Below are 26,633 nucleotides of genomic sequence, written 5' to 3'. Positions count from 1 at the left end.
AAGCAGTTGTCTTTCTATGCATTCCCCAGGTACTTTGGTCTTACTTCTACATGCATACAGCACACTTCAACACTTGTGGTGGGCATTTCCTTCTGGAGTTGACTCTTCAACGGGGGAAGAAAGATCTAGACCACAAATTGCTCTGTTAGCTGTGTGTCCTGGTGTCACAAAATGCTAAGAGTGCCGAGACCATATTCCATGGGGTAGGTTAATGCATGTGTCTCGTGTGCTATCATGTGCTGGGGACACAGCAATAAACAATATTTGCAAGGCCCCTGCCCTATGAAATAATCAAATAGGATAACTTCAAGTAGCAGTAGCCATGAAGAACACACAGGCTAAAAGGACAGAGAGTGACTGGAGCCTGGAAGGAACGCTACTGCAGATAGATACTTGGGGATGTCTTCTCTAAAAGTGAAACTTCTGTTGAGATCATAATGATGAGGAAGAGTTAGCTAAGCACAGATGTGGGCCAGAATGTGCCGCTGAAGGGCGTCTCTGAAAGGCCCTGAGGCAGGAGCCAGCATGGCCAGTGCAGTGGCTCATACAAAGGGTGTTACAGCGTGAGGTGGAGAGGCAGGCAGAGTCTGGCACAGAGACCCTTAGACGCTGTTGGATGGCCTTTGCATTATTCTTATGACTACAGTGAGTAGCCATGGGAGGTTTTCTAGAAAATAAGAGTACTAACTAGTAATTCAAGATCCAAAATGGATAAAAGCAGAGCTGTTGGAATTGAAGCTGGAATGAGAAGCTGAAATCAGCATCTAATGAAAATCTCTAATCTCTTCCCATCTCCCAGCTAATAGCTGGGGTACCTTGCACCTTAGGCCTTTCTAACAGGTTGATCTAGTCTAGAAGACAACAGCCAGGAGCTTCTCATTTCCACCCTATCCCATTCTCAGACATTAGGAAGTTCTTCCTTCTGTCTCCTTATAGCAGCTACCCATTGTTTTTAAATTTAACCTTGGGGATGACACAGCACTGTCCCTGTGTCTGGATATCAGCACTGAAATCAGTTCAAGGGTAGTTGCAGGCCTCTGCCTGCCCCTCAGGCCTGCCATTCCTTCGCTTTCAGGACACGCCTGCAGTCATGTTAGCCCTGCCGCAGGGCATGCTGACGTTGTCGGGAGGTGACACTGCTTATATCGTCTGTCTTCAGTCAGTGCTCTGTGAGGGCGCTCAGCATTCACAGTAGTTTCTCCAGCAAGGTCACCTGCCCACAGCTCTAGAGGATGAGAGTAGTCAAGACCCAGCCACATTTGCTTGCTCTCTTTCTCTCCCTCTCCCTCTCCCTTTCAGAGAAGAGTAGAAGAGGCTTTTAAACGGGGCTCCCTGTTGCCAGCGGGGTAGATTCAGGCCTGGGCTGCGGCACCCCCACACCAGCGCCCCTCTCTAGTCTGACGGCTCGTGGCTTCTCCCTGAACTCCGCGCCTTTGGGACTCCTCCTTCCAGCGTTTCTCCTCTGCTGCCCTTATGACTCATGAAGGCCCAGTTCACACCCTACCTTTTTCTTTTTTCTTTCTACCCCATCTCTTTCTAAAAATTGAAAATCTACAAAAGTTAAACACAAATATGCTCTCCTAAAAGAATATTTCCTTTCTTACTTTTTCCCAGTCCCCTTTTTCTCAGTTAGGAATTTGCTGTGTATCTTTCCAGGCCTTTTGCTATGCCTTTACAGATAAACGAATTAAGTGTTGCTTTTTTTAGTTGATAGTGTAGTATCTTTGTAAGCCAATATATACAGTTATAATTTAAAAAAAATACGCAATCATTAAAAATGTATTTTTATGGTAATAATTCAAATTCAAAAGGGTATAAAGTGAAAGAAATAGTTCTTCAATTCCTTGTTTTTATTTTGGAGGTTATTGCTCGTTAATACTTTCTTACATATATTCAAAAATGCTTTAAAATCTAATCCTGTAGTACATGGTATATATATAATATCGCATCTTGAACATTTTTTCATATCTAGAGACACAGATGCCAATTCTTTTCAGTGAGTGCAAAGTATTCTATTATGTGAATACACTATAATTTATTTAACTGTCTCCCTATTATTGAACTCATTTTATCTTTTATGTTTGGAAATCTCTGAACATTCTAGCTCATGTTAAGTCACTCTTCCTTTGTTATAAATTTAAATTATTTAACACAAACAACATTAACTGAGTGCTTCCTATCTTCCTGGCATTATTCAGGGCAATAGGGCCCCTAAGATGCTTAATATGTAGCTCCTTTCCCCCAATTTGACTTATCACAGTCTAACAGGAAGACACACTCCTAAAAAACATAGAAGGAGACATGATCTGGAATGGATAGATATGCCTTAGCCGCTTAGCATATATATTATTAATTCTACTTGGGGAAGGCAAAAAAGGAGAGATTAGAATTGAACTATAAAGGATGAGTAAGAGATCTGGGGGCAAGAAAGAGAAGGTCATTCATACAAGGGGAATAACAACAAAATGAGTTGGCAGGAAAGAGCATGTAACATACAAGGAATGGCCAGTAGCCCAGTGTGATGGCAGCGTCTGCTGTGATACAGACTGACTGAGGTGTACTGTTTGCTCAGCACTTGGTCATAGGAAACGTGGAACAAGTGAATAGATAGACGTGTGCGCTCTGCCCAGCTGGCATCCAAACCCCCTTGGGGCTGTTCTCTTTATGCCCTGTAAGGCACTACCCTGGCTTCCGGTGCAGGGGGCTCTCTCTTGAATTGGTCTGATTTTTAAAAAAAAGTCTTTTATTCACTTTGCGCTCTTAACCATGTCATGTCCTCTTTTTGCAGAGTGTAGTCACTCGAGAAATAGAACAGAATTCAGCCATGGCCCCAAGGAAGAGAGGTGGACGGGGGATTTCATTCATCTTTTGCTGTTTCCGAAATAACGATCACCCAGAAATCACGTATCGGCTGCGAAATGATAGCAACTTTGCCCTTCAGACCATGGAGCCAGCGTTACCCATGCCCCCTGTGGAAGAGCTGGATGTCATGTTCAGTGAACTTGTGGTAAGTCGCAGATTTCCACCCTGGCGATGGTTGGGAGCTGGGAGGGAGAGGAGAAAATGAGCGTGATTTGGTTTCGCTGGCCGTGGGCTTGCCCTGCTTCAGTGAAACGACCCCCACCTGTCCCTCGTGTCTGCAGCCCCACTGTCAGCACCGAGACTGTGGAAAAGGGGGAGAGGGCAGAAGGTAGCATTACTACATCAAAGGGCGTGGCTGGTGCTTTCATGGAGTGATTGAGACCTTTAGGTCTTCAAATAGGTGGCAGCACTGCATCCTAAGTTCCCCTTTATATATACTCTGGTTTCTCTGCAGACCATATAAATCTTTCGCCTTTTACTAAGTTCCCCTTTATAATTCCTCCCCATCCCAACCTGAGTCCATACTTGGGGGCATAAACAATACCCTCATCCGCTTCGTGCCTCCTGGAGTCCCCCATGCTTCCTCTGCTCCCACTCCCCACGTACAGTATTAATGCCTTTCTTAAAATTAGTCATACTACCCCTCCTGTCCTTGACCCTTTGATGAAAGACATTATAACTGAGGTACAGTATAATTACTTAGCCTAATGATAGGATTGCAATAATAACTGTTGTGGGAAACTTTTTATAGATGCTATCGTATTTTAGAATCCACTATACTGAAAGGAGAGATGCATCTGGTGCAAGTCCCATTCATCAGGAGATGTGAAGGCTTTCTTCACCCTAGCTTCTCAGGTACCTCTGAAGTAGTGTTTCTTTCCATTCCATGTTTCTAGAGGCTATTAAGGTACTGGCATGGGGATTAGAAAGACCTTGGTCCAAATTACTGCTCTGAGTTTATTATCGGTGTAAGTATGGGGAAAGCATATGACTTTTCTGAGCCTGTCTTCGGTAAAGTGGAAGAAAAAAATAATACTTCCTTCGAATCTGATGTAATGTTTAAATGAGAAGAATAAATGGCCCAATGCTGGTTACAGGTTCCATGAGTTCTCTGTCCACCTTTGTCACCGCCAGCATTTTGTAAGGCGTTAGTTCCACTCAGACCATGTGTATTGTTTGACATGTATTAGAGAGTGCTGTTGTTTTGCAGGACTACGTCAGGACCAGTAAGATAGGCTGTGTCACGCCCCTCCAGAGGTGTCATTTGAACCGACCATGTCACGTCAGCACTGCTAGACCAGAATTCACCTCTAAGCTTTTCCTACAAGATAAGCCAATATGAGGGAGTACTAAGAAGCTGTTGTTTGAGTTCTGGTCTCCTGAGTAGATTAACTGGTTGGCAAAAAGAAGAGATGACTCTTGCTAGCATGTTTCTACTTAATGTTACTGAATATTGTAGTGTTTCCGGCATCTCTACCATCTGCCACCTTTACTGTATCTATAACTCTGTTGTAGGTGTTAACAAGGAGGTTCAAGCTAGAAAACTAGAACCTGCTCCCAAAGAGCTAGCAGTTTCAGTAGCAAAAGGGGACCCATCAAGGGATAATGCCACCCAAAAAAGAAGCACACCCCGCTTATGCATCAGTGTGTGGAAATGTGGAGGTGAACACAGTGATGAGGAGGGTGGTGGAGGGAAACCTTCTGGAGGAAGTGAGTTGGGAGGAGCGACAGTTTAAGGTGCGAGGGGAAATGGACTTAGTCATCGTAAGCCAGTTTTTCCTGTGATAGCAAAACCTCAGTGGTTACAACTGCAGAAGTAACCAGTGTGGGTCAGCTGCGGTTCTGTTCCTCTCCATCTTCTATCCAAGGCCCAACCCTGGCAGAAGAGGAAAGCGAGACACGGTCAACTGCTAGCAGGCTCTAAGCTTGTGCTTAGAAATGACATGTCACCTCTGCCCACATTTCTTCGGCCAAAGCAAATCTCATGGCCACTCCTGAGTTCACAGGACAAGGATGTATCATCCTTCTGCAAAGATGGTGCCATAAGTCACATGGCCAAGCCTGAGGTCATTGGTGCGGGTGGAGGACCCATAATTTTCTCCTAGGGAGGGGCAGTGAATCATCTGCCATGATAGTTACGAAGATGGGCAGTAATGATGTATCGACAGGCTTGTTTTTATTTTCCACTTAAAGCATATTAAAACCAAAATTCAACCTAAGGAGACTGATGTTGCTGATAGATGAAGACCTCCTTGGTGGTCGTGGAGGTGGTGGGCCGAGCTAGTGCCCTCAAAGCATCCACATCCTTTGTCCTTTCAGTTGTATTCTGCCATCCTTCCAAAATGAGACCACAGCCAGAGCGTGTGGTGGCAGCTCTGCGTCCATCTCAAAGACAGCTCATTGTTCTGTATGCAGAAGGGAGAAAATTCCACGTTCTGCCTTGTTGATGTCTTTATTCTGTGTGAAAATTGCCTACAGCTGTTAGTTGTTAACAAGCCAATGCCAAACCAGAACTTTAAGCTGAAACCATTGGAAAACAAATTATCTTGAGGTTTGTGTCTGTCCTGGTGAGTGACGGATGAATTTTTGTCTACTTCTGATTTTAGGGACTTAGACCACAAATCTCTCCGACTGCCAAGGGTGTCCTGGGACAAGGGAAGTGGACTCAGAGCCACTGGGAACCTATGCCCTGGCTTCTCTTGAGTAGTTGCAGAAGCAATTCTGCCTCTGCCAAGTCACAGGAGAGGGAGGCCACCCGGGGCGGTGAGAGTGCATGGCCTTTGAGTCAGGCCACTCTGCAATCTAGAGTAACATCATCTAAGATGGTTTCTGTTGGAATTTGAGTTTGTTTTCTTGTCTATAAAATGGGGACAATACCTTCTCTCCTGTAGCGTCGGTATGAAGATTAAAGCAGGTAACTTCTTTTTAAGGGCAGACACCTAAGTAGGTGCCGTACATCCCATATCCTAGTGCAGGGAGGGAACACAGGCATTTTCTGGGCACAACACCCTAGCAGACATCCCAGGCTTTTCCTTTTCTTGAAAGCTAATCTGCCTGCCATGAACAAGCCAATGTGGGTCCCAACTTGTATCTGTTGGAAAGCATCTCATCAGAGCTGGTTGTTGTAAGCTCGTTCTCTTGGCCTCATCTGATGAGTCACTCATTGGATGTTTTAAAAAGTGATACCAAATAGGTTGCTTTCAGAAGAGCTTACTGCAACCTTATCATCTCATGAATAAAGCAAGCCTGTATGGGAGGTCAGCCGTGTGAATCTTTAAACAAGGTGGGCAGCGAGGAGCGCCTCGCTTTCTAGCAGGCTCCCTGCGCAGGCAGAAGAAAGAGAGTCATTACAGTTTCAGGAAGTAGGGTTTCTGGAGGTCCCATTGCCACCCCCTGCCTATTTTTTTTAATATAACAACTTTATTGAGACGAATTCACATACCATATAATTCATTTATTTAAAGTGTACTATTCACTGGCTTTTATTATAGTCACAGAATTTTGCAACCATCAGTACAATAAATTTTAGAACATTTTTTATCACCCCCAAAAACAACTCCCTTACCCATTCACCATCACTCAGTTCTCCCCAATCCTGCTGTCTTCTGGCAACCACAAGTCGACTCCCCGTTTCTGTGAAATTGCCTGTTCTGAGCATTTCATAAAAATGAAATCATACAGTATGTGGTCATATGTAGTCATTTGTGACCGGCTTCTTTTACTTAGCCTAAATGTTTTCAGGGTTCGTTCATGTTATAGTATGTGTCAGTACTTCATTTCTTTTTATTGCCGAATAATATTCCAGTGTCTGGACATACCACATTTTGTCTATCTATTTATTATTCATGGACATTGGGGTTGTTGTCAGTCTTTATTATGAATAATGCTGCTATAAACATTCATACACAAGTTTTTGTGTGGAAATATATTTTCAGTTTTCATGGCTGTATACCTAAGAGTAGAATTTCTGAATCATACGGTAACACTGTGTTTAACTTTTGAGGAACTGCCAGATGGGTTTCCAAAGTGGCTGCATCATTTTACATTCCCATCAACAGTGTATGAGGGTTCCAGTTTCTTCACATATTTGCCAACTCTTGAGAGTTTGTGTAATCTCTGCTAACCATCTATTTTATGCCTTTGAGTATCAATCCGTTTTTCTCATATTACCTTCCCCGCCTCATCTCTGTCTCAGCCACAAATCAGGAACGTAACCAATCTGAGACCTAGCACTATTTCCATAAAATAGGATCCAGCTAAAGTCCTGTCTTTTCCGCAGGCTTTTTTTCTTACTATTGATGTAGTTGGTGTGTTTATTTAAAATAATTTTTTATTTTCAATTGCAGCTGACACACATTATTGTGTTAGTTTCAGGTGTACACCCCTGTGATTAGACATTATATAACTTTCTCAGTGATCATCCTGATAAATCTTGTACCCATCTGATACCATACAGCTTATTAGACTATTATTGACTATCTTCCCTATGCTATACTTTACATCCCCCTGACAATTCTGTAACAACCAATTTGTACTTCCTAATCCTTTTTTTTCCCATCCTCCCAAACCCCCTCCCATCTGGCAACTCTCAAAACAGTTCTCTGTATCTGATTCTGTTTCTGTTCTGCATGTATGTTTATTTGGTCTTTTAGGTTCAATTGTCGATAGAAATGTATTTATTGCCATTTTATTGTTCATATTTTTGATCTCCCTAAGACTACCTACAGGTTTTTAAAGGTCTTAGATTATTCCCACCAACCTATTTGAAGAGTCCTAGGCATGACAACTGTATACACAGTTTTTGCTCAAGTAACTTGTCCACCTCAGTGTTAATAATAGGAGATTTCTTTGGGGCTGAATAGCAGAATGTGTCATTGTTTGACAGACGAATTCTTTTGATCCATGTGTGTGGTAGTGCCAACTCTGGGCCAGACCCTGGAGTAACTGGTGAGCAAAACAGCCCTGAATTACTTTGAGGGGCTGAAGGTCTAGGAAGGGAAATAGGTAAACTACACACGGTCTCCCCAGCGGGACCACCCGCTGTGAGATGGGCTGTGCGCAAGCAGTATATTTTTGGGGGGCATGACCTTTATTCCCTTTTTTTTTTACAAGGAGGAAGTCCCACTCAAAGTTTCCCTTAGCCCTCCTGCTGCAGAGTAACATTGCCAGCCTCTCTTCCTTCTCCTCTTTGCAATATGCAAAGCTCAGTTTCTCTCCTGTGTTCTTTTTCTCTGTAAATTAACCTGCTTTCAGAAAACACATATTCTGTGGCCCTTGGTGCTATAAATTTCCTAGGAATGAGCCCCCTGTGGGGAGTCCTGCAGTTGTGCAGCTATCCTTATGATTGGTGGGTCAGCGTATAATTCAGCCCCGAAACCTTAGCAAGCCCACTTGTCTGCAGATGAAAGTTGGGTTCCCCCAACTTTTCATGTCCATTTGCCGATTCCTTAGCTTAGCTCTCAGATAATTCCAGACTTGCTGGGAGAGGAGGGTACTATTATTTACTTACCTCTACCCCCAAGTCCCACAGGTACCTAACCCAGTGTAAAGGATCTTGAAAGGCTTCCTGGAGGAAGTGACATTGCATGTAAGACATGAAAAAGAAGAAGGAATTATTGAGGCAAAGAGGAGAGAAAAGAGTGTTACAGACAGTGAAAAGAGCATGCGTAGGTGCAGGGAAGTGAAAGAGCAAGTGTGAAAGGCCTAGGGAACTGAGAGTTCCTAGAGATGGAGCATGAAACAGGCAGCTGTGAGCTTTGGCGGCTCTGAGAGACAAGCCTGGATAGGGGGATGGAGTGGTTGTATTGTTGGTTAAATTATATGTCTCGGGTATTTTCTGAACCAGAAGAAAATACCTCTGCCTTTTTTTTTTTTTTTTTTTTTTTTTTTTTTTCAGAGCGGGGCGAGGATTCTTTCAGTGAACTCAGTATACCAAAGTACACCCAAATATTTTGCTGTCTGGTTGTATTTACAAAACATAGTGATTGTTCTTCGTGGCCTCTGTGAGGTTTCAGTAAGTTTAGCAAAAGGAGCCAGGACTCCCTGAGTAAATTCTGAGTAGGTTTTCCTCTGAGTTCAATTGCTGAGGTGAAATGCCTTCTTGTTTTAATTCATATCTCTTGGCTACTTTAATTTTGAAATAAAATTACTAGAAGCCCCCTTCCCTTTTCTACTCAATGCCTAGACTCTTGCGTACACCAAGAGTAGATCAATTAAGGGTTTCCTACAGAATATTTTATGGAAACAGGGATATTGGAGTTGCTATTTCCTCTCAGGTTTCCTACCCTCTTTTGCCTTGTGAAACATGCAAAATGTCCCCCTCCTTTCCCTGGTGAGATTTTAGGTGAGAAACCATGTTTAAGACAGTCTGGTTATTGTTTTTGAAGTGCACTATAGTAAATCTTATGTCTTACAACACATACATAGTTTAGGTACCTGGAATCAGTTTTACTGACTTACTAGAGGAAAGCTTTTGTTTCAATACTGTACATCGCTGTGAATTTATACCTAGTTGGAAATAATATGCAGTATGCACCCAAGTTTTCCTAAGGCTGAAATGTTACCAATTACATATTCTACTATTTTGTTGTTGTTGTTAACATGCCTTTTTTCAAACCCAGTGCTCAGTTTTCCACATATTTGGCCAATGGGTCTAATATTTTGAGATAATATAGAGTGTTGTGCCTTCCAGGAAATATAAAATATTTCAAAGAAACTTGCTAAGAAATTTAACATTACCGATCATGAAACCACCATTTATGCTACTGAGGATTGTCAACAAAAGTTACAATCTCAGTGAGGAAGGTTGTAATGACGGATACCATAAGATGATAGGAAGATATGTATCTTCATAAATATAATTAACTTACTCTAAGTCAGTTTTATTATTATTAAGTACTGAGGACATTCTTAACATTAGTAACCAGCACAGAATTTGAGAAATGAAGATAGAAGGAATGAGAGAATTTAGTTGATGTATCAGAAGTAGATAAATTCACAGTCAAGGTAAAATGTGCCAAGTGAATTCCTTTGGGAACCTACATCAGTAATCTCTTCATTTTTCAATGTAGTCTGAAGTCACTTTGGTATGAAAGGAGCTACAGGAATCCAAATTAGTCTTATGGATTTACCAGTGTACAAATTTCATTTTTTTACTAGCCATGTGAGTTGTTGCCTATCTTCTCAAGCTGCCAACAATTTTTTTCATTACTAGGGCTATTTTAAGCTTGCTTGAATAATAAAATTCTTCCATTTTCACCAGAATTGATGAAAAGTTTCGATACTTTTCATCTCTTTGTTTTTAAAACTTGCCTTTTGTACTAAGACCATGACTAAGAATAGAAAGTTTCATGCAGGAGCTGTTAGTTCCCTGTCTCCAAGAAAAATGAAAGCATTGGGTAGCAAGAATATTTAATTTTTAACCTCATAGAAGAAAAAAGAAACTGGTTATAAGGTGTCATAATTTTAATCTGTTGTTTCTTAATTAGAATGTAAAGGATTACTCAGTAATTAATCAGAAGAAATCAGACTATATAAAGACTTCAAAGATATACCTAGAACAATCTCAAAGTATTCAGTTGTCTGGAAGCTAAAAATCAGGGTTTAATGAAGGAATCGATATTAAAATTGTCCTATTTCCATAGGGTTAAAAATGATAAAAACTTATAAAGGTCAAAAGAGAAAATTATGTTTACATAAAGGACATAATTAGTTGACAGAGAAGAAAAAGTATTGAGTAGCTCCTTCCTTAACACTAACTTTTTTTGATAAATCAACTTGAGTACAAAGAAAAATACTTAGAACGGTGTGAAAATATGCAGTATATCACAAAGGGAAGTGAGAATGTAGATAGGGGCTTAAATGTGTCAGTGCTAAATTCCTGTGAAGTAGATGTGAGCTACTGCCGATGTGTAGTCAATTTAAAGATGACAAAAACTGATCCCAAACCCAGACCTGTATAAGTACAATAAGTTACTTTGGCCCTGAGAACAACTGATGGCTGTGATACAGGGTGACGTTGACATAGGTGGTTTTGCTTACTTATGTCTTGCCCTTTTGCATGGCACGTTGCTCTACTTCTAAGAATCAAAGTAGGGTTAGCAGTAGACCTTCCTCTCTGTGGGCAGGATACATTTCTTGGTACTGGTTGAGGTCCTGTCGGGCTAGAGACAGTAAGATGGTGAACATGGATCCTTAAATTTTTACCTTGTCCTCTGATTCACTAACCACATGCAGTAAAGTTTAAGGTAGAACCACAAAACCATTTTATTCCTTGTAGTCCTAAATTTACTTTTTTGTTCCTCTGAGATCATTCCAATTATCCTTTTCTACAGGCTGTTAAATTTAAATTTTGACTGCATGTTAGTTAGATACCATGTTACCAATCAATACACTTATTTCTAGGTGCATCTTAATTGAGATTACAGGGATTAAAATTTGGTGCGGGTTTGGGGGGAGCGTGGTGAGATGGAGGAAAGAAACTTTTTTTTTTTTTTTAAATGCAGATACTCCAGAATTGTCTCTGAACTTTATTATTAAGAAAATGATTGTTTCATTGGCCTTGATGACTTTCATTACTATGAATCTTAAAGAGACTGAGCAGCATGTACCTACTTAGTTTTTGACCACAGTTTAAAGTCTGATTATTTAACTTAAACCTCAGACTACCATGTGCAAGTTATAGTTAACATACTGACTTTCCAACTCTCTACCTGTCCCCATATAAACCAGTATAAGTTTTAAAAGACCAGGAGAATAATTTGACCTTCATAAGTAGTATGTTCAGGTAAGCTTTCAAGTATAATTTTGAAAATGTGTTTCAGTAATACCTGTACCACTAGTCTGGAAATTCCTACAAATAACTGCACACGAGACTATGTATTGGTGCACTGGGAATCATCTAATCATCATTTGCTTTTAAAAACATATGTCACATGACCTGTGGAAGGTAAATGCCCAATATGTGGATGGAGTATTTTAGTTCTAAACTCTCCTCGAATATTTTTATTTGCTGCACTTAGATTCCTCCCCTCCTCCACCTTCAATTCCCAGAATTCCTCTGGAATTTAAAACAGTTTTTTCATGGGTATTATAGGAGCTCCAGGACCCTGAAAAAGTTACATTTTTCCCTCTTGTCCAATTTTAAATAAATCCACTAGAAACATCCCACAGCTGCTAGTTGTTTATTTCATTACACAATGTAATATTTAAGAACTAAACTAAACCAAATGAGTGAAAGCTCACTCAGAATACACACACACACACACACGCGCGCGCACACACACGTACAGACACATTTTCAGGAAAGATGGGCATGTCTTGCATGTAGAAGAAAAAGTGAGCTGTTCTTTGCCATCTTCTAAACAATCAGACAGTTTGAGCTTCTTTCTGTAGGGACACTCATTATGTTAAATCCACTATGAATATTCACCCTTATACCTTCAATGAGTAGAATTGCACACAGACATCTATCTGGCTATTTGACCCTCAGGACTCCCAGGCCCTGGAGCATTGCCTGGCCCAGAGCAGGCGCTCAGTAAATGCTTATGCCATGGGTGAATAACTAATGACTGAAGGATAGCACAGGAGATGCTCAGTAAGTATTTGAGTGAATGCGTGTATGCATACATGCATGAATAAATGGCTGCTGAATCTTTCAGCAGATGGGTTTATATTTTGAATTATTCTCGAAGTCGTAGTGGCAGATTTGGGCTAGTCCTTACACTCTTTCTGCACCCCATCATCTATTGTCATTCTCCTTGCTCATCTTCTTCATTTGGAGGTCAGTGACTATGGGAGTAACAAAGTGGCTGGCATGAAGGGTAGCAGATTAAAAGGTTAAGTGTGCTCATGTTTAAGAATGTTTTCTGTCCTTAACAGTCTCTCAGCCAGATATTACACTTGATCTTAGCCAAAAGGCCGAGAAGCGATTCTCTACCAGATATTACATGATAAAAATAAATAAATAGATGCAAGATGGCAAAGACTCATTGTATTAGATGCCTTGTGACCCAATTAAAACTTAAAAATGTCACCTAAGCTGCCAAACAAGTCTCTGGAGGGTATGCTGAGCAGGTGTGGGAATGGCTGGCAAGAGCAGTCCTGGTATCACTGAGGGAGGGAGACATGTGTGGAACTTGGCGTCATGGTTGCCCACCCATGCCTTTCTCGTCTGTCACCTTACAGCTGCTTCTGTGTCCCGGGAGACAAAGTCTCTCCATTCAATTAGGAAAACACTGCTTAGAAATTCTCTCAATTTAAGCCTTGTCAACAGAAGTTGTACTAGATTGTAGGTGTAAAAACAGGAAATTGGGGTGGCTGGATAGATATTGGAAGATGATTTTAACACGTTTTTCAGATAGAGCTATTTATTTTCGATTATTGGAAAGCTGCCGGTGATGCAGACTAATTAAAGTTACTCTAATGAGTTTCTAGTTGAAATAACACAAAGAAGCTAAATGAGAAGCCTACAGGATTAACAGCAGACTTTGTCTAGCAAAGTGTGTATTGTTTGCATTGCCTACTATTCAACACTGGAAGGAAAATAGTATGAAATACTCAACCACTGGTAGTAAGAAACCAAAAATTATTTCTGTTATTCAGCCTTTGCCTGTGGGGTTCCTCAAGTCTTATTTTTATGTACTGAAGGAAAAGGCAAGTCTATCAGACACAGCATTATTGTGTAGGTGGTAGTGAGTCATGTTGTGGTATTTTATGAAATGACTAAGAATGTTGGCAGAAATCTTACAGGCTGAAAAGCTTTAAGGTTTATTTTCTGGGTGGACACATCCCTTTTGAAATTTAAAACTGTTGTTTTCCATTTATGTCTTTGCTGACTGATTAGGGGAAGCTAACAATTCACGGAGTGTACCTCTGTTTAATATGACAAAAATCTTATTTAACTTTCAGATTCCAAATGATCGCTGAGAAGATAAAAATACAGTTCTCAGGGTCATTGTGGTTAAATTTTAAGAGTTATGTTGGCAGTTCACGACTCTTGGATGTGATGGTCATTTACTGTGGTAGGGCAGGATGTTCATAAACTTCAAGAACTATCACCACCCAACAGCACATTTTCTCCATACTGCCAAAGCACCACCTGTAAGGCCGCCGTCTGCCTTGCCTTTTCCTTGTAACGGTGTAGTTATCACTGTGCCGCAAGCCTTAAGGTCTAGTTACTTGCCCCTCCGAAGGTTTGGCTTATTTCTGGTAGTGTTGAGTTGTAGGATGGGAGGAGAGGGTTAAATCCAGAAAAGGCGTTGCTCATAGTGTTGCGTATATGTGAGGTGAACCTGAGGGTTGCTGCTTGCTGGGCATGTGGGTCCGGTTAGGATGGGTGAATCGAATTGGTGTTTGCTGTGGGCAATTACTAGTTATATTTAATTTGAAGGAGAAAAGTTAGCCTTGTCTGAGTAATGATATGGTTAGAAGTTCTGTGAGCTCTGTACATTGAGTCGGATAGATGGTCAAGGGCCATTAAAAAGTAAAACACACACACACACACACACACACACACACACGCACACGCACACGCAGTCACCTGCAACTCAAACAACCAAAAAACAAACACACACAAAACAATGAATTGATTGTCAGGTAACTCGACCGGCCTGTCTTAGCTTCTCCTTCTCCTCTTTTTTCTCCTCCTCCATCCTCCCAGCATTAGTGCTATGTCCTCCTACCTCCCTGTGAATATATCAGTATGTATGTGAAGGATTAGCTTAACTCATTAGAAATAGAAATCCTGAATTCCTGTATTAGAGATTTCTCCTTTTAGCCAGAAACTTAATTTTATTATTGGCTCACAGGAATCTATTGATTTGGTAGCTTTTCAGACAATGGATGCTTTTAATATTTGGAGGTTTTATAAATAATCCCTTACTTCCATTTAGTTCACAGAACTTTTTCAACTCCTTCAAGACCTTTATTGTACATTATTTCAAAATTCTTCCCTTGCTTTATCGAGCAAATCAATCTGTTTCTTTAGATTTATTTGTACCGTGCCAATTGTTTTCTGATTTATGTAGACTTCTCAGTAGAACTGCCTGCTTACTCCAGAGCATAGGACTGGTGAGATTTCTTGGTACAGAGTCTTTTAGAAGTAGGGCTTAATAATATGCTTTGTTAGGGATGAACCCTAGAACTTCAGTTCCCATAGCTGGGCTTCTCTTAAAGGTCCTTTCTTTTTAATAAGATATATCTATATATCTATATATCTATATCTATGTAATTAATATCTTTCCTCTAAGATATTATAAATAATTTTATAAAGATACAGTGAATATCTTCTCCAGGAAGAAGGGTTTTGTTTGTTGGGTTTTCAGAAACGGGAGCTTTCTGTGGAGAGGAATGATGCTTGGTAAAAATGTTTCTCCTTTCATCACTTGCTAAGCCATTTTCCTTTAATCAACTTTTTAAAATATCCAAGTAATAAAAAAAATTCTGTGGCCCATGAATGGAGCTAGGCCATTCAAGGCTAAGGTACTGTGGCAGAAACTCAATTTGTCTCGTTTATCTTTGCATTAATTGCCAGTCCCCAAAACAAGTGGTCATGTGATCCGAAGTCCTAAAACGTGGCTGCTGTCAGAGGAGCCGGCAGCGAGGTACGGCAGGTCGGCAATAGCCCTATCATAAAGGTCTCTCAACCTACAGCTAAGAAATTTGGACTTTATCCTGAAAAGAAAGGGTACTGTGGAAGCCTTCTATCATCTTATCTTCCTCACGAGATTCTGAATTCCATAAAATCAGGGTCTGTTATTCATCTTTGTATTCTTTACAATGTCTGGCCTTGGTCCTGGAATGGGTAGGCCAGCAAGTAAGTGTTGATTGACCTCTAAGGCCATCATAATCTCTTAAGTCTTGCGTGCATGATTCAGCCATATTATTAAAATGGAATGAGTCAGAACAGAGGCAGTTTTGGAATGGAGGGGCGGAGGTCTTATTGCAACCTGGGCACTGTGCCTAGGCACTCCCAGTTGTTATCTAATTCAATCTATGTCAGTCTCCTTGCTCAGAATCTGCCACTGACCTCTGGTTGCTCTTAGGATAAAGACCAAAGTTGATAGTGGCCTTCAAGGCTGTTGTTTACTGTCTGTAGTGCTTTTATTATTTACTTATTTATTTTTAACCTATTTAATTCCTAACTATCTCTCAGATCTCATTTCACTTCCCAGGGAGAGCCTTCACTATCCCACCTTTCCCCACAACAAGTGGGCTCTTGAAGCCCAGCTTCCTGTGTGAGCATCATGTGGTTATTTGATTTCCCTTCCACCTGCTCAAGAATATGAGCTCTGTGATACCTTTTTTGTCCTCTATGCCTAGCACAATGCCTGAAATTTTTGTAGTCACTCAAAACAATTTTTGGGGCCCTGGCTGGTGTGGCTCAGTGGATTGAGTGCCATCCTGCAGACTGTAAAAGTTGATGGTTCAGTTCTTAGTCAGGGCACATGCCTGGGTTGCTGGCCAGATCCCCAGTTGGGGGCGTGTGAGAAGCAACCAATCAATATTCCTCTCATATGTCGTCGATATGTTCTCTCCCTCTCTTTCTCCCTCCTTCCCCCTCTCTCTATAAATAAATAAATAAATAAATAAATAAATAAATTTTTGAGAAACCCTTTTTGATTGCACGACTGGATCCTTGAGATAATTATCAGACATATGTTGTCACTTTAATGTTTCAGGTGAGGAAATTGAAGGTCAGAGGTTAAGTCACTTTGTTCAAAGTTCCATAACCCATAAGAGCCAGACCTGGAACTCAGCAATGCCTGACAACAAAATCTTCCTTTCTGCTAACAGACAGCATGTGTTTTACTATTTGCATCAGTGTTGTGATTCTACCTAATTGTTGAGTGATCAGTAGAACAAACCAGCTAGTGGTTAAGAATGTGAACTCTGACCAGAATGTCTAGACTCAAGTTTCTCTTCCACCTTGGTTACCTTGAGCAAGCTATTTAATCTCTCTGAATTCAGTTTCCTGGAAAATGAGGTAATATTACCCACTTAATAGGATTGTTGTGAGGATAAACTTCATATAAAACACAAACACTAAGCACACAGAATATGCTCACTAATGGTTAGCCATTACTATTGTTAGTATCCATTCCTTCCTTCCTTTTTTTTAACTGTAATCTAAAATTATATCCAGAGACCCAATAGCAATTTTTAATTTGTTTTATGGGAATTCACTTCTTTCATGAAACCATCTGCCCCTAAACCCTTGAACAACTGCATTCTCTCAATTCAAAATTCGTCATTTCTGTGTCTCTGCAAGAGCAGAAGTTTTCTACCTCTAAGAGCAAAATATGGTAATATTAATTATCCTTTGCTGTGTACTTTTACGTATTAGGATTCACGTTTCTTCACATCTCAGCTCAGTTAGCAAAAACAGAGTGTACTACAGTGTAGTACAGGATGCAATGTTAATAACACTGTTCAGTCTCTTAAAAATCGCAATCCTTTCCCCAAACTAAGCACCATATTATCAAGCTGTTTGAATAACAGACCTGACCCCCACAGCCCCCAAAAATGTAATCCTAATTGTTTGGAAGTGATTTATGTCACCATTACTTTCCCCATTTGTCAATAGGTGAAAGCAGGTGTGACTTACAGGAAATTAAAAAAGAAAGGAAGGAAGAAAAATAATTACTTCACATATATAATAGTTGCATGCCAAAATGTTAACATTTTTAGCATGTTCCTTTATAATGAAACTTTCTGTAAATATCTTGTGTTCTTTCCCTGGTTATTCATTGTTGACATTCTTAACTAGCTTTTCTGTGGTTAGGATGTGATAGAATGTGGGTATATTTTTAGTGACTTAAGAGTTTACCTTTGTTCCTAAAGAAGATTTCTGCTTACACATTGAGAAATAACAACAGTACAGTTTTCCATCCCTCCCTACCCCAACCCCTGTCAGGCAGTACTATATGCTTAGTTGATGTTGCTAATCCTCACAGTAGCCCTGCAGGAGAAAAGATATGCCTATCCTAGATGAGAAAGTAAAAGTTTAATGAGATTAAAATTTACCCAGGAAGCCAGCATGTATTAGGCCCTGAGTGGCTAGGCCTCGGTGTGGGTGTTAATCAAGACAGGGCTTCAGAGGATAACAAGAACAAGCCTGGCAGAATAAGTCGGGGTTATACACGGAACACCTCAAAGCAGGGAGAGGAATGTATAATTCATTTTGCAGGTTATGTGGGATGAAAGAAGCGTTTTGAACCGGGAGCTCAAACCAGCACTGGTGCTCTGTGGTCCCCGGACCAGCAGCATTGGCAACACTTAGAAACTTAATAGAAAAGGAAATTCTTCTATTTCCTCCCACCTGCTCAGTCCTACGCACTGGGTGATCAGGGACGTGAGGAGTCCTCTCGGTGATTCTGATTCAAGTTGGAGAATTCACTCCTTAATGAATTCTGGCCCTGCTGTAGGAAGGAGTGGAAGGGTAGGGAGGAACATGTGGCGGCTATTGCTGGAAGCCAAGGGAGAGGCTATTAGGGCATAGGTTTGGGTGGTTTCACTGGAAATGAAAAGTCGCACAAAGGGAAACTCGTGAGACTTTTCAGGGCAGAAATAGGACTTGATGACTAAATGGAGGTAAGAGTATGAGATAGAAAGTCAGTAACCATGAATGGCAGAATTGCAGATACACACCAAAGGCATCCAGAGGGGGAACTTGTTTATACTTCTCAGGGATCGAAACCTAATTCTGCATTAACTTAATAGCATCTTTTTATATGTCTTACACCCAGTAATCTGCCGCCCTCAACTAGGGAACTTTCCCTATAGGGATAAAAATGGACCAGTGTGCCAATAATGGGCCAATGATGGGCCAATAATGGGTCAATAATACTACCAACTGTGGAATGAGTTGTTAAATGCCAAGAACTTTCCTCTAAGCACTTTATATTCATTATCTCATTGTTGTTATTCATGAGTTATAGATGTTTGTAAATTGCCTTCCCGTAGTGTCCAATCTATGCTGCACACCATTGTAAAATTAATGTTTCCAGACACGGGTCTGAGAGGCCAAGAGTCTGGACTCTGGAGTCAGACAGCTCTGGGCTCAAAACCCAGCCCATCATTTACCAGGTGTGTGGTCTTGAGCAAGTTACTTACCCAGTCTTCTGCCTAAATTTTCCCCAGCTGTATTAGACAGGGAGTATTATTACAAGGAGTATATAATAATAAGTGGAGCCCTTAGGGTTGTTGTGAGAACAAAATGAGAAAATGCCCGCACGATGCTTGGCACACGAAGAACTGAATAAACAGCAGTGGAGTTTATGGTGATGAAGATGTCACTCCGTTGCTCAGAACCTTCACTGGATCTTCTTGGTCAAGACAATTAAACCCTTAATCTGGCATTTAAGACTTTCCACAAACTGGTCACTTTCTGCTTTTCTAAATTTTATGTGATGACGCTTTTCATAATCCCAGTGCTTTAGCCAAGCTGGTTTGTGTCCCCCAAATGCACCAAGTCTGTGACCATATCCTGGTCTTTGATTCTATTCCTTCACTCCCGTTATCACAGCCAAGTCCTTTCGGCCCCAGCCTGACATTCAGTGCTTGTGGAGCCATCCCTAGCCGATCCTGATCTGTACTATGATTCATCCATTCAAACTTGGCCTTTTTTGGCCTTTCCTCATCAGTGGATCCTTTGCAGCAGTGCACATGGCTCAGGGTAATCCTGTCTGTGCTCAGCCCACTTCTGCACACCCTTCAGTAAGTGCAGGGCCTTGTCCCTCTTGCTGTGCTCGGTGCCAAGCCCCATGTGAGGGATGTGCTTTCTTAATGGTGGTAACATATACCTTAATTTCGCTTCTTGGTCTTTTCTGAGCTCATTTAGATATGTGTTGCTGTTTTTTCTCTTCCCTGATGAAGCTAACTTCCTCTACAAGGTAACAAATAATCAATGAAATACTAATTATTATTTTTCTCCTCAGGATGAACTTGATCTCACAGACAAACACAGGGAAGCCATGTTTGCACTTCCAGCGGAGAAAAAATGGCAGATATACTGTAGCAAGAAAAAGGTAAGATACCCATTGTATACATGGTTAACTGGAAAATTTTCAGTTTTGATTCCCTTTGCTCTCCCATTTCACCACCAGAATTCAGGCAGCTGTTTATAGTGTACAAACAGGATTGAACATGTTCTGCCATGTCCTTGGCACTACCTTCGGCAACATGCCAACTCCTTGGATGTTGTTTTTATCAACATTTCCCTGGACACGCCCACCCCTACCTTGTACCTGTAACTGTTATTTATAATCCTGTACAGCTGAGACCCAAAAATAACATTGGCTTACACAACGATCAAAGTCTTCCCCCACCCCACTCTTTATGTAAAAGTTTATATATAGGTCGGTTAGGGCTAGTATTGTGGGGGTCACGGTTGTCTGTGACCACCTTCTAACAACTTTCCATTTCACCATCTCTAAGGCCTTGTCCTCATGGTGGCTCTCCAGCCATTTCACATCCCAAACTAAGGGTGGAGGAAAGGGAAAGAAGGCAAAACTTCCCCACCTCCACTCTAAGGGACGTGTGCCGGGAGTTACACATCTCGATTCCCCCTCATATCTCACTGTTAGCAAATGGCCACACCCCAGTGCAAGGAACACGGTCTTTATTTGGGTGGTCACCCCCACTTAAAAGCTGAGTGTTCTGTTGCCTTCATAGAAGGGGAGGCTGGGTATTGGCAGCAAAAACACTGAAGCTTTTACTCCATGACATCACCCTATGGATTGTATCTCCCGTGATCGAGTTCCATTTGCCATCTTTTAAACCCTGGGGCAAATTCTTGGACTGTTCCCATCCCGTTTTTGGAACCAATCCTGCTCATGGCCATCTTCAGGCACTTTCCCTTCCCTTCTGTTCCAACAGAGATTTGAATCAAGCTGGGGCAAGCAGGAAGGGCAGGGATGGCACCTGGGAGAAATGTTACCTCTCTCCACCAGGCAGTGGACACTCTGATTACTCACTCTTGTCCCAGGGAAGTAAGAACAGATGGCAGCAATCCAGTATCTTTTCAAGACACAGTCTCCATCAGGGAAGCCTTTTCTTAGGTGACTTGTATGCATTTCGGGGCCTCCATCTGCCCACGTGCCTGCCTTTCAGCCCCTCCATCCCCTCTTTGCTGCCTTGTGAATTGGTATGCCACCCTGGCGGAAGCCCTTCTCCTGGATGAGCCTGCTTGTGCCCCTCTCCAGCCAGACTTCATGCCCCTGGTGGCGAGGCACCATGACTTCCTCATCTCTGTAACTGCAGCTTCCGATACTTTGAAATGAATGTCTGATGAGTGAACCACTAACTTATCATCACTGTTACACTGAACTGTCAACAGTTTGAAGCATATTTAATTTTCCACCTGAGCAGTTACAGTTGGTAAAACTATGTGCAGGGTTTGGTTCCCGGGGCCATTGCTGAGAGATGCGTCCAGCTGTAGCTTCCCAGTGTGATCTTCAAGCTGCTATCAGGTCAGACCATGTTGCTGTCTTAAGGGTTCCTGATCCAGTCATAACCAGGAAGATGTGTCTGTCAGTGACTATGTCCTCTTTCCCCCATTCTCTTTGTACACATCTTACCAACCAGGAATCCTCTCTTTCATTGAACTGATTGTTATGATTCAGGAAGCAGACATAATACACTGGTAGAGAATTTTAAAATAAAATATAATGTGCTCAGTTCTGCAAGTAATGGTATTGGAAGGTGTTTGGAAACAAGGGAACATTTCACATCCTCTTGGCCCCTAGAACTGAAAAAGCAAAGTCCTCAAGTGCCTGTGTACACAGAGGACATTGTCTATTTTGGCTCATCCAAGAACAGATTTTTTTCCTCAAAATTAGGAAGCAATATGAAGTGGGGATTGAAATATGCACTGGAGGAAAGGAAAGGGCAGGAAAATGGGAGCAGCTTACCGAGGGGAAAGTTTTCTTCTTTCCCAGATTTTATTACACCCTTGACAGCAATTGAAAGTTAATCATGGAAACTACTGCCCCTTAGATTAGAAAAGGCAAACCCTAGAGAATAGTAATGACCTCGGGCTCGCAGCTGCTGCTCATTTTTCAATTTCCAGGCCTATCAAATCCCCTTGCAAACCTTGTCTCTTGTGCTCATGGTGGGGTTTTTGTAGGAGGATGGATATGGATGTGGCCACTGGCTCAGAATCCCATTTCTTGATGGATGGCCCCTTCCTGTGAGTACCTGGCCAGATTGCACAGCTCTTTGAGAATATAGTTCTCCTGCTAGCTTCATTCCAGCAGCTTGGATTTCTTGTGTGACTTAGCAGTGGCAGAGCAGAGGAGGAAAGCCATTTTAACTCTTTGGGGAGTCCCATGGGCTTATAGATCTACCTCACTTTAAAATAGATGGAAGCTGTGCTAAGGATTTTCTTGATTAGAGTTTATCAGACTCCTAAAACTACGTGCTGTGCCTTTGGTCTGAAACTAACCCCCTCCTTTTTTTTTTTTTTAATACTTTATTGATGAGGTCGGGGTGGGGGAGAGAGAGAGAGAGAGAGAGAAACATCGGTTTGTTGTTCCACTTATTTATGCATCATTGGTTGATTTTTGTATGCGCCCTGACCAGGGATAAAACCCTCAACCTTGTTGTATTGGGACAACGCTCCTGCCAACTGAGCTACCTAGCCAGGGCCCAAAACTGACCTTTTTGACTGTTAATAAATCAGGAAATAACTCAATGAATAAGAGAACACAAACACCTAAGCACAGAATGGGCATGATGTTTACTTCTCTTTTGAGAATGTGATCTTCTACAGGACAGGTTGGCCATCTCAGAATGGAGCCATGGTGGCTCTCCTTAATACTAAGAATGGTTTATTTTTCTTGAACCATTTTTTGTGTAGCCTTTTCGAATTAAGCTCGCCACTAGCAAGCCCTACCAGAGGCCAAGGGAAAGCTCTCTACCTACAGCTCCCTTCAGATTTCCCATCTTTCAAGATCAGAACCAGGGCACTACAGACATTCTCGCACAGGGTGAAGGCACAGGGTAAGGGCCCATGAAAGCCAACAGAAACAGACACATGAGTAGGTGAAAGGCAGGCTTTCTGTTTAAAAGTGCACAGGACTGGGAACTGAAGATGGGGCCAGATCTTTTTCAGCCAAGTGGCTCTTTTCCATCCAATAGTGACTAGAGTCCCAGCAGTGTCTATCTGCTTATCAAGCTCTGTGCTCATTTCTCAAACTTCTCTATCTAAGTCTCTGGTTGAAAACCTATTTTCAGAGCCAAAATGAAAGCAGCAGAAGTATTTCTGGGGCTAAAGGAATTGGAAAGAAACTAATTGGAATTTTGCCTAATTGAGTAATCCGGGGGAGAGCAAGAGATGGATGCTGTGGCCTTGTTGAAAGTCCAAACAAATCTGTAGAAATGGCTGGACTGGTTGGTCAGCCATGGTTTGTCATACACAGCAATCCACTGTCAAATTTTTTAACTCTCATGAAAGGTCCCTAAAAAAGGTCCTGTTGGTGGGGGGAAGGGGAGTGTTTTCAAATAGGAAATGTTTGTGGTTCTTATCTTTAAAGGTAATTCCCTTTTTAGTTCCAATCACAACATACTCTTTTGTTTAAGTGAGGTTTTTCCCAGTCTCCAGCCAGAAACTGCATCTGTTAACAATCTTTTGGATTTTAAACTGAAGCTTTTTAAACAATGAACCATCTGACCACGAAAGGCATCTGGCCATGCTGTATTTGCTTATTGTTAACATGATTTTTAAACCCTGGGAAAAGTGAGGAGTTGGTCTTCCGAGAGGAGAAAACAAAATGGAATATCTACTGTATTATGGCCACAGCAATCTTATCAGCACAGGCAGGAATCTTCTTTAATTGCAGCTCTTCACTGGAGCAATTGTAAGAGTTGTGACACTTAACCAGTCCTTAGAAGTATCCAGAACATACTTTTTCCCCTCCTTGAGTTTTGTAGTAGTCATGTCACTTAACCAGTCCTTAGCAGTATCCAGAACACACTTTTCCCCCTCCTTGAGCTTCTGACTCTGCAAAGTAAGTGAATGGGGCTAGACACTGTCAGCTGTAGTAACATCAGATATTAAGGCAAAGATCAGGACCTAATTTTTCCTCCTTTCATTTTTGATCTCTAAAGCCAAGGCTTAAATACAAGGCTTTGTAGTCTTCATGTTACATTTATGTATCTTTTGGGGTTTACTTTGGAGAAGGTGGATTTTTACTCTACTGTTGAGTTTATGTTTGACTCTAGTTTAATTAAATTATTCCAGAATCTTGCCTCGCCTGGCTGTAGTTCAGCTGTTGTGATTTGCACAGTGTACTGATTTTGAAGACATCTAGAAAAGTGCATATCCTAATTGGAGCACCTTCCCACTCCTCTCCCCAGAAAGGAATACTCCTTTCACCGAACACACACAGAGATTAAACTGCGTTGTGTATGGTCATCAGGATGTGCTGCTTTCAGTTCCTTGAAAGTTGAGGCCTCCTGCATTTGGGGCACCAGGACAGAGTAGTTTAATCAAAACACAGATTTAAAGGAACATGTGCTAAAGTGGTCGAATTAAAGACAAAAGGAATCATCAGTTTTCCACATAACTGTCAAACAAACCAGCTGGAAAAGAAAGATGGGACGTTAATCCTTTAGCTGTTCCCAGTACCCTAATTAGAAGCTGCTGTGGATCTGCTGGGAGGAGAAGCATGAATGGTTGGGCATTCGACCTGAAAGATTTGAAAGGAAGGACAAGTTAGACATCCTCTTCTTTCTTTACTGTAGTTGTTTGAATAACCATTAGAGTGAGCTTTGAATTTTCAGTGCCTGCTTTGCTAAATGTCAAGATTTGGGAGAGGGAAGCAGTAAACAAAGGGGAAACTAGATTTCAGTAACGCTATTTCTAGACTTCTTGAGAAGTACTTTGTTTGGTCTCCTCCTTTTGAGTTTTCACCCCGACAATGGATTACAGTTGGCATTTGTGTTCGTAATGCAAACAGGTTAAAGAAAGTGGCAGAAGGAGTGATAATTAGAAGTAGGATTGGGAGGTCTTTCCCCCTCTATTTCTCTAAAGACTAGATGAGGGAGGCACCGTAGTTGGAGGACAACGGGCATTTTCAGGCTCTGCGTCTGAAACTCCCTGCCTTATCTACCTATTTCCTGGCTATGAGAGATGAGGATTTGTGTATAATCCCAGATTGAAATAGTGAGAAACAACAAACTTGGAATATTAGGTACTCCACTTAATGAAACAATGAATTGTTGAAGGGCAGGTTGGCATGTGAACCACCTAATGTGTATTGAGTACGTTCTGTGGGGCAGACTCTTGGCTGGGTTCTGAGGATGATTACACCAGTACGTCAGTTTCCTGGAGTGAGTCGTCTTGGTAGGAAAAGCAGACAAAATCAAATAATTGCCAGGTCTTGTCACAAGCTGCGATATAGGGTAAGGAGACAGGCTCTGGGGCAGAGAGGAAGGAGCCACCACGCTCTGGGGGTGAATGTTTGTGACGGAGTTTCTTCATCACTCTGACTGATCCAGTGGTTACTCCAGCGAAAGAGCTGATGTTTTCCTGCTTTTATCCCATCATCTAGAAACAGGCTCCTTTTCCAACTGTTGAGCTATGTTTGCATGCACTGTATACTTTCTCTCTTGATTTATACTTTGTTCTTTGTTGCTTTTGCCAATGCTTAAAGGCCAAATTTAGACTGTTGGCCTAATCTGATCTTTACTAAACACAATTTGTAGGGCTTGTTAAGGAAATCTATAAAGAGGCTTAAACTTTGGAAAAATAAAGACACTGGGGGTGGGGGTGGAGACTGAAATAACTGAGGTTTATTCAGCCTGGAGAAGAGAAAGGTAGGAACTTCAACACAAGCTGATGTTCACTGGTTATACCCCAGTGGAACTATAGTATCGATTGAAATATTACCAGCTTTCAGTTGGTAAAGGGCAGCTGCCTCAAACCCTCCCAGTAAAACCACACTGACAATCTAACCCTTCCCCAACTCAAGGGTTAACTCCTAGCATGGCACAGCAGGGGACTCCAGGGTCCTGTTCCCGTAGTGCATCATTGGTCCCAGTTCCTTGATGCCCACGCTGTAATGCTGATAAATATTTTGAACATTGGCTTAGATATGAGATGCTGACTGACCTGAAGATGGTGATGGAAACCATTTGATATTATGTATCCAGATCCCGAAACATTCCTCTTCTAGGAGTTCATCCCACAGAAGTGATGAAAGTGAAAGATACAGGTGAAGAACTGTGTGCAGTGCTCTCTCCAGTGTTATCTCTGAAAGCCCAGGATTGTAAACAACTTCAAGTAGGATGGTTGCATTACAGGACACAGCCATTACAGAGTCTCTGCAGCCACTGAAAAGTCCTATTTTCAAAGTAATTTTAATGGAATGGGAAACTGCTCAGCATGTAATAATAAGCTTAAGAAAAAGACACAAAACCGTTACCAGTACGATCAAAAGTTTGCAAAAGTAGGCAGTCAGACAAACATGGGGTTTGCTCTGGGTGATTTATGGTGATTGATAGCCTTCATACAAAATTTCCACAGCACTTAGTTCTTCTCCCTTCTACCTGGGGATATTGTTTTCCTGACTTAATAAAAAACATGCATACAATATATTTTGTATGAGTGAAGTTTCAGTCAGAGCAGGGACACCCCCACCCCCACCCCCAGAGAGATCTGCCCTGACGTAATCGTGGAAGCTGGCTCAGCACTTGCTGTACAGCTGTTGTCTTTGCACGTAACACTGGAGCTTCATGTCCGAGGAGCAGGCAGTTGGGAAGGAAGGTGG

The 26,633-nt window shown here is 41.6% G+C and overlaps 1 protein-coding gene and 1 pseudogene across 2 annotated transcripts in view; one reads left to right on the top strand and one right to left on the bottom strand.

Moving 5' to 3' along the window:
- DAAM1 (dishevelled associated activator of morphogenesis 1) overlaps window positions 1-26,633 on the top strand; it is a 149,801-nt gene that overhangs the window by 58,286 nt on the left and 64,882 nt on the right. For both annotated transcript variants that reach the window (XM_054567491.1, XM_054567490.1), the window contains exons 2-3: window positions 2,789-3,007; window positions 19,800-19,889. In XM_054567491.1, coding sequence (XP_054423466.1) covers window positions 2,825-3,007; window positions 19,800-19,889 — 273 coding nt within the window. In that variant the 5' untranslated portion in view covers window positions 2,789-2,824. The remainder of the gene's footprint in view (window positions 1-2,788; window positions 3,008-19,799; window positions 19,890-26,633) is intronic.
- LOC129066107 (uncharacterized) lies at window positions 12,694-12,792 on the bottom strand (annotated as a pseudogene).

The sequence above is a fragment of the Pteronotus mesoamericanus genome, unplaced genomic scaffold (genome assembly GCF_021234165.1).
Source record: "Pteronotus mesoamericanus isolate MK-2021 breed Mesoamerican mustached bat unplaced genomic scaffold, CSHL_Meso_final contig_182, whole genome shotgun sequence".
NCBI lineage: Eukaryota > Metazoa > Chordata > Mammalia > Chiroptera > Mormoopidae > Pteronotus > Pteronotus mesoamericanus.
Note: the sequence above shows the minus strand (reverse complement) of the source record. Positions and strands in the feature narration are given on the sequence as shown.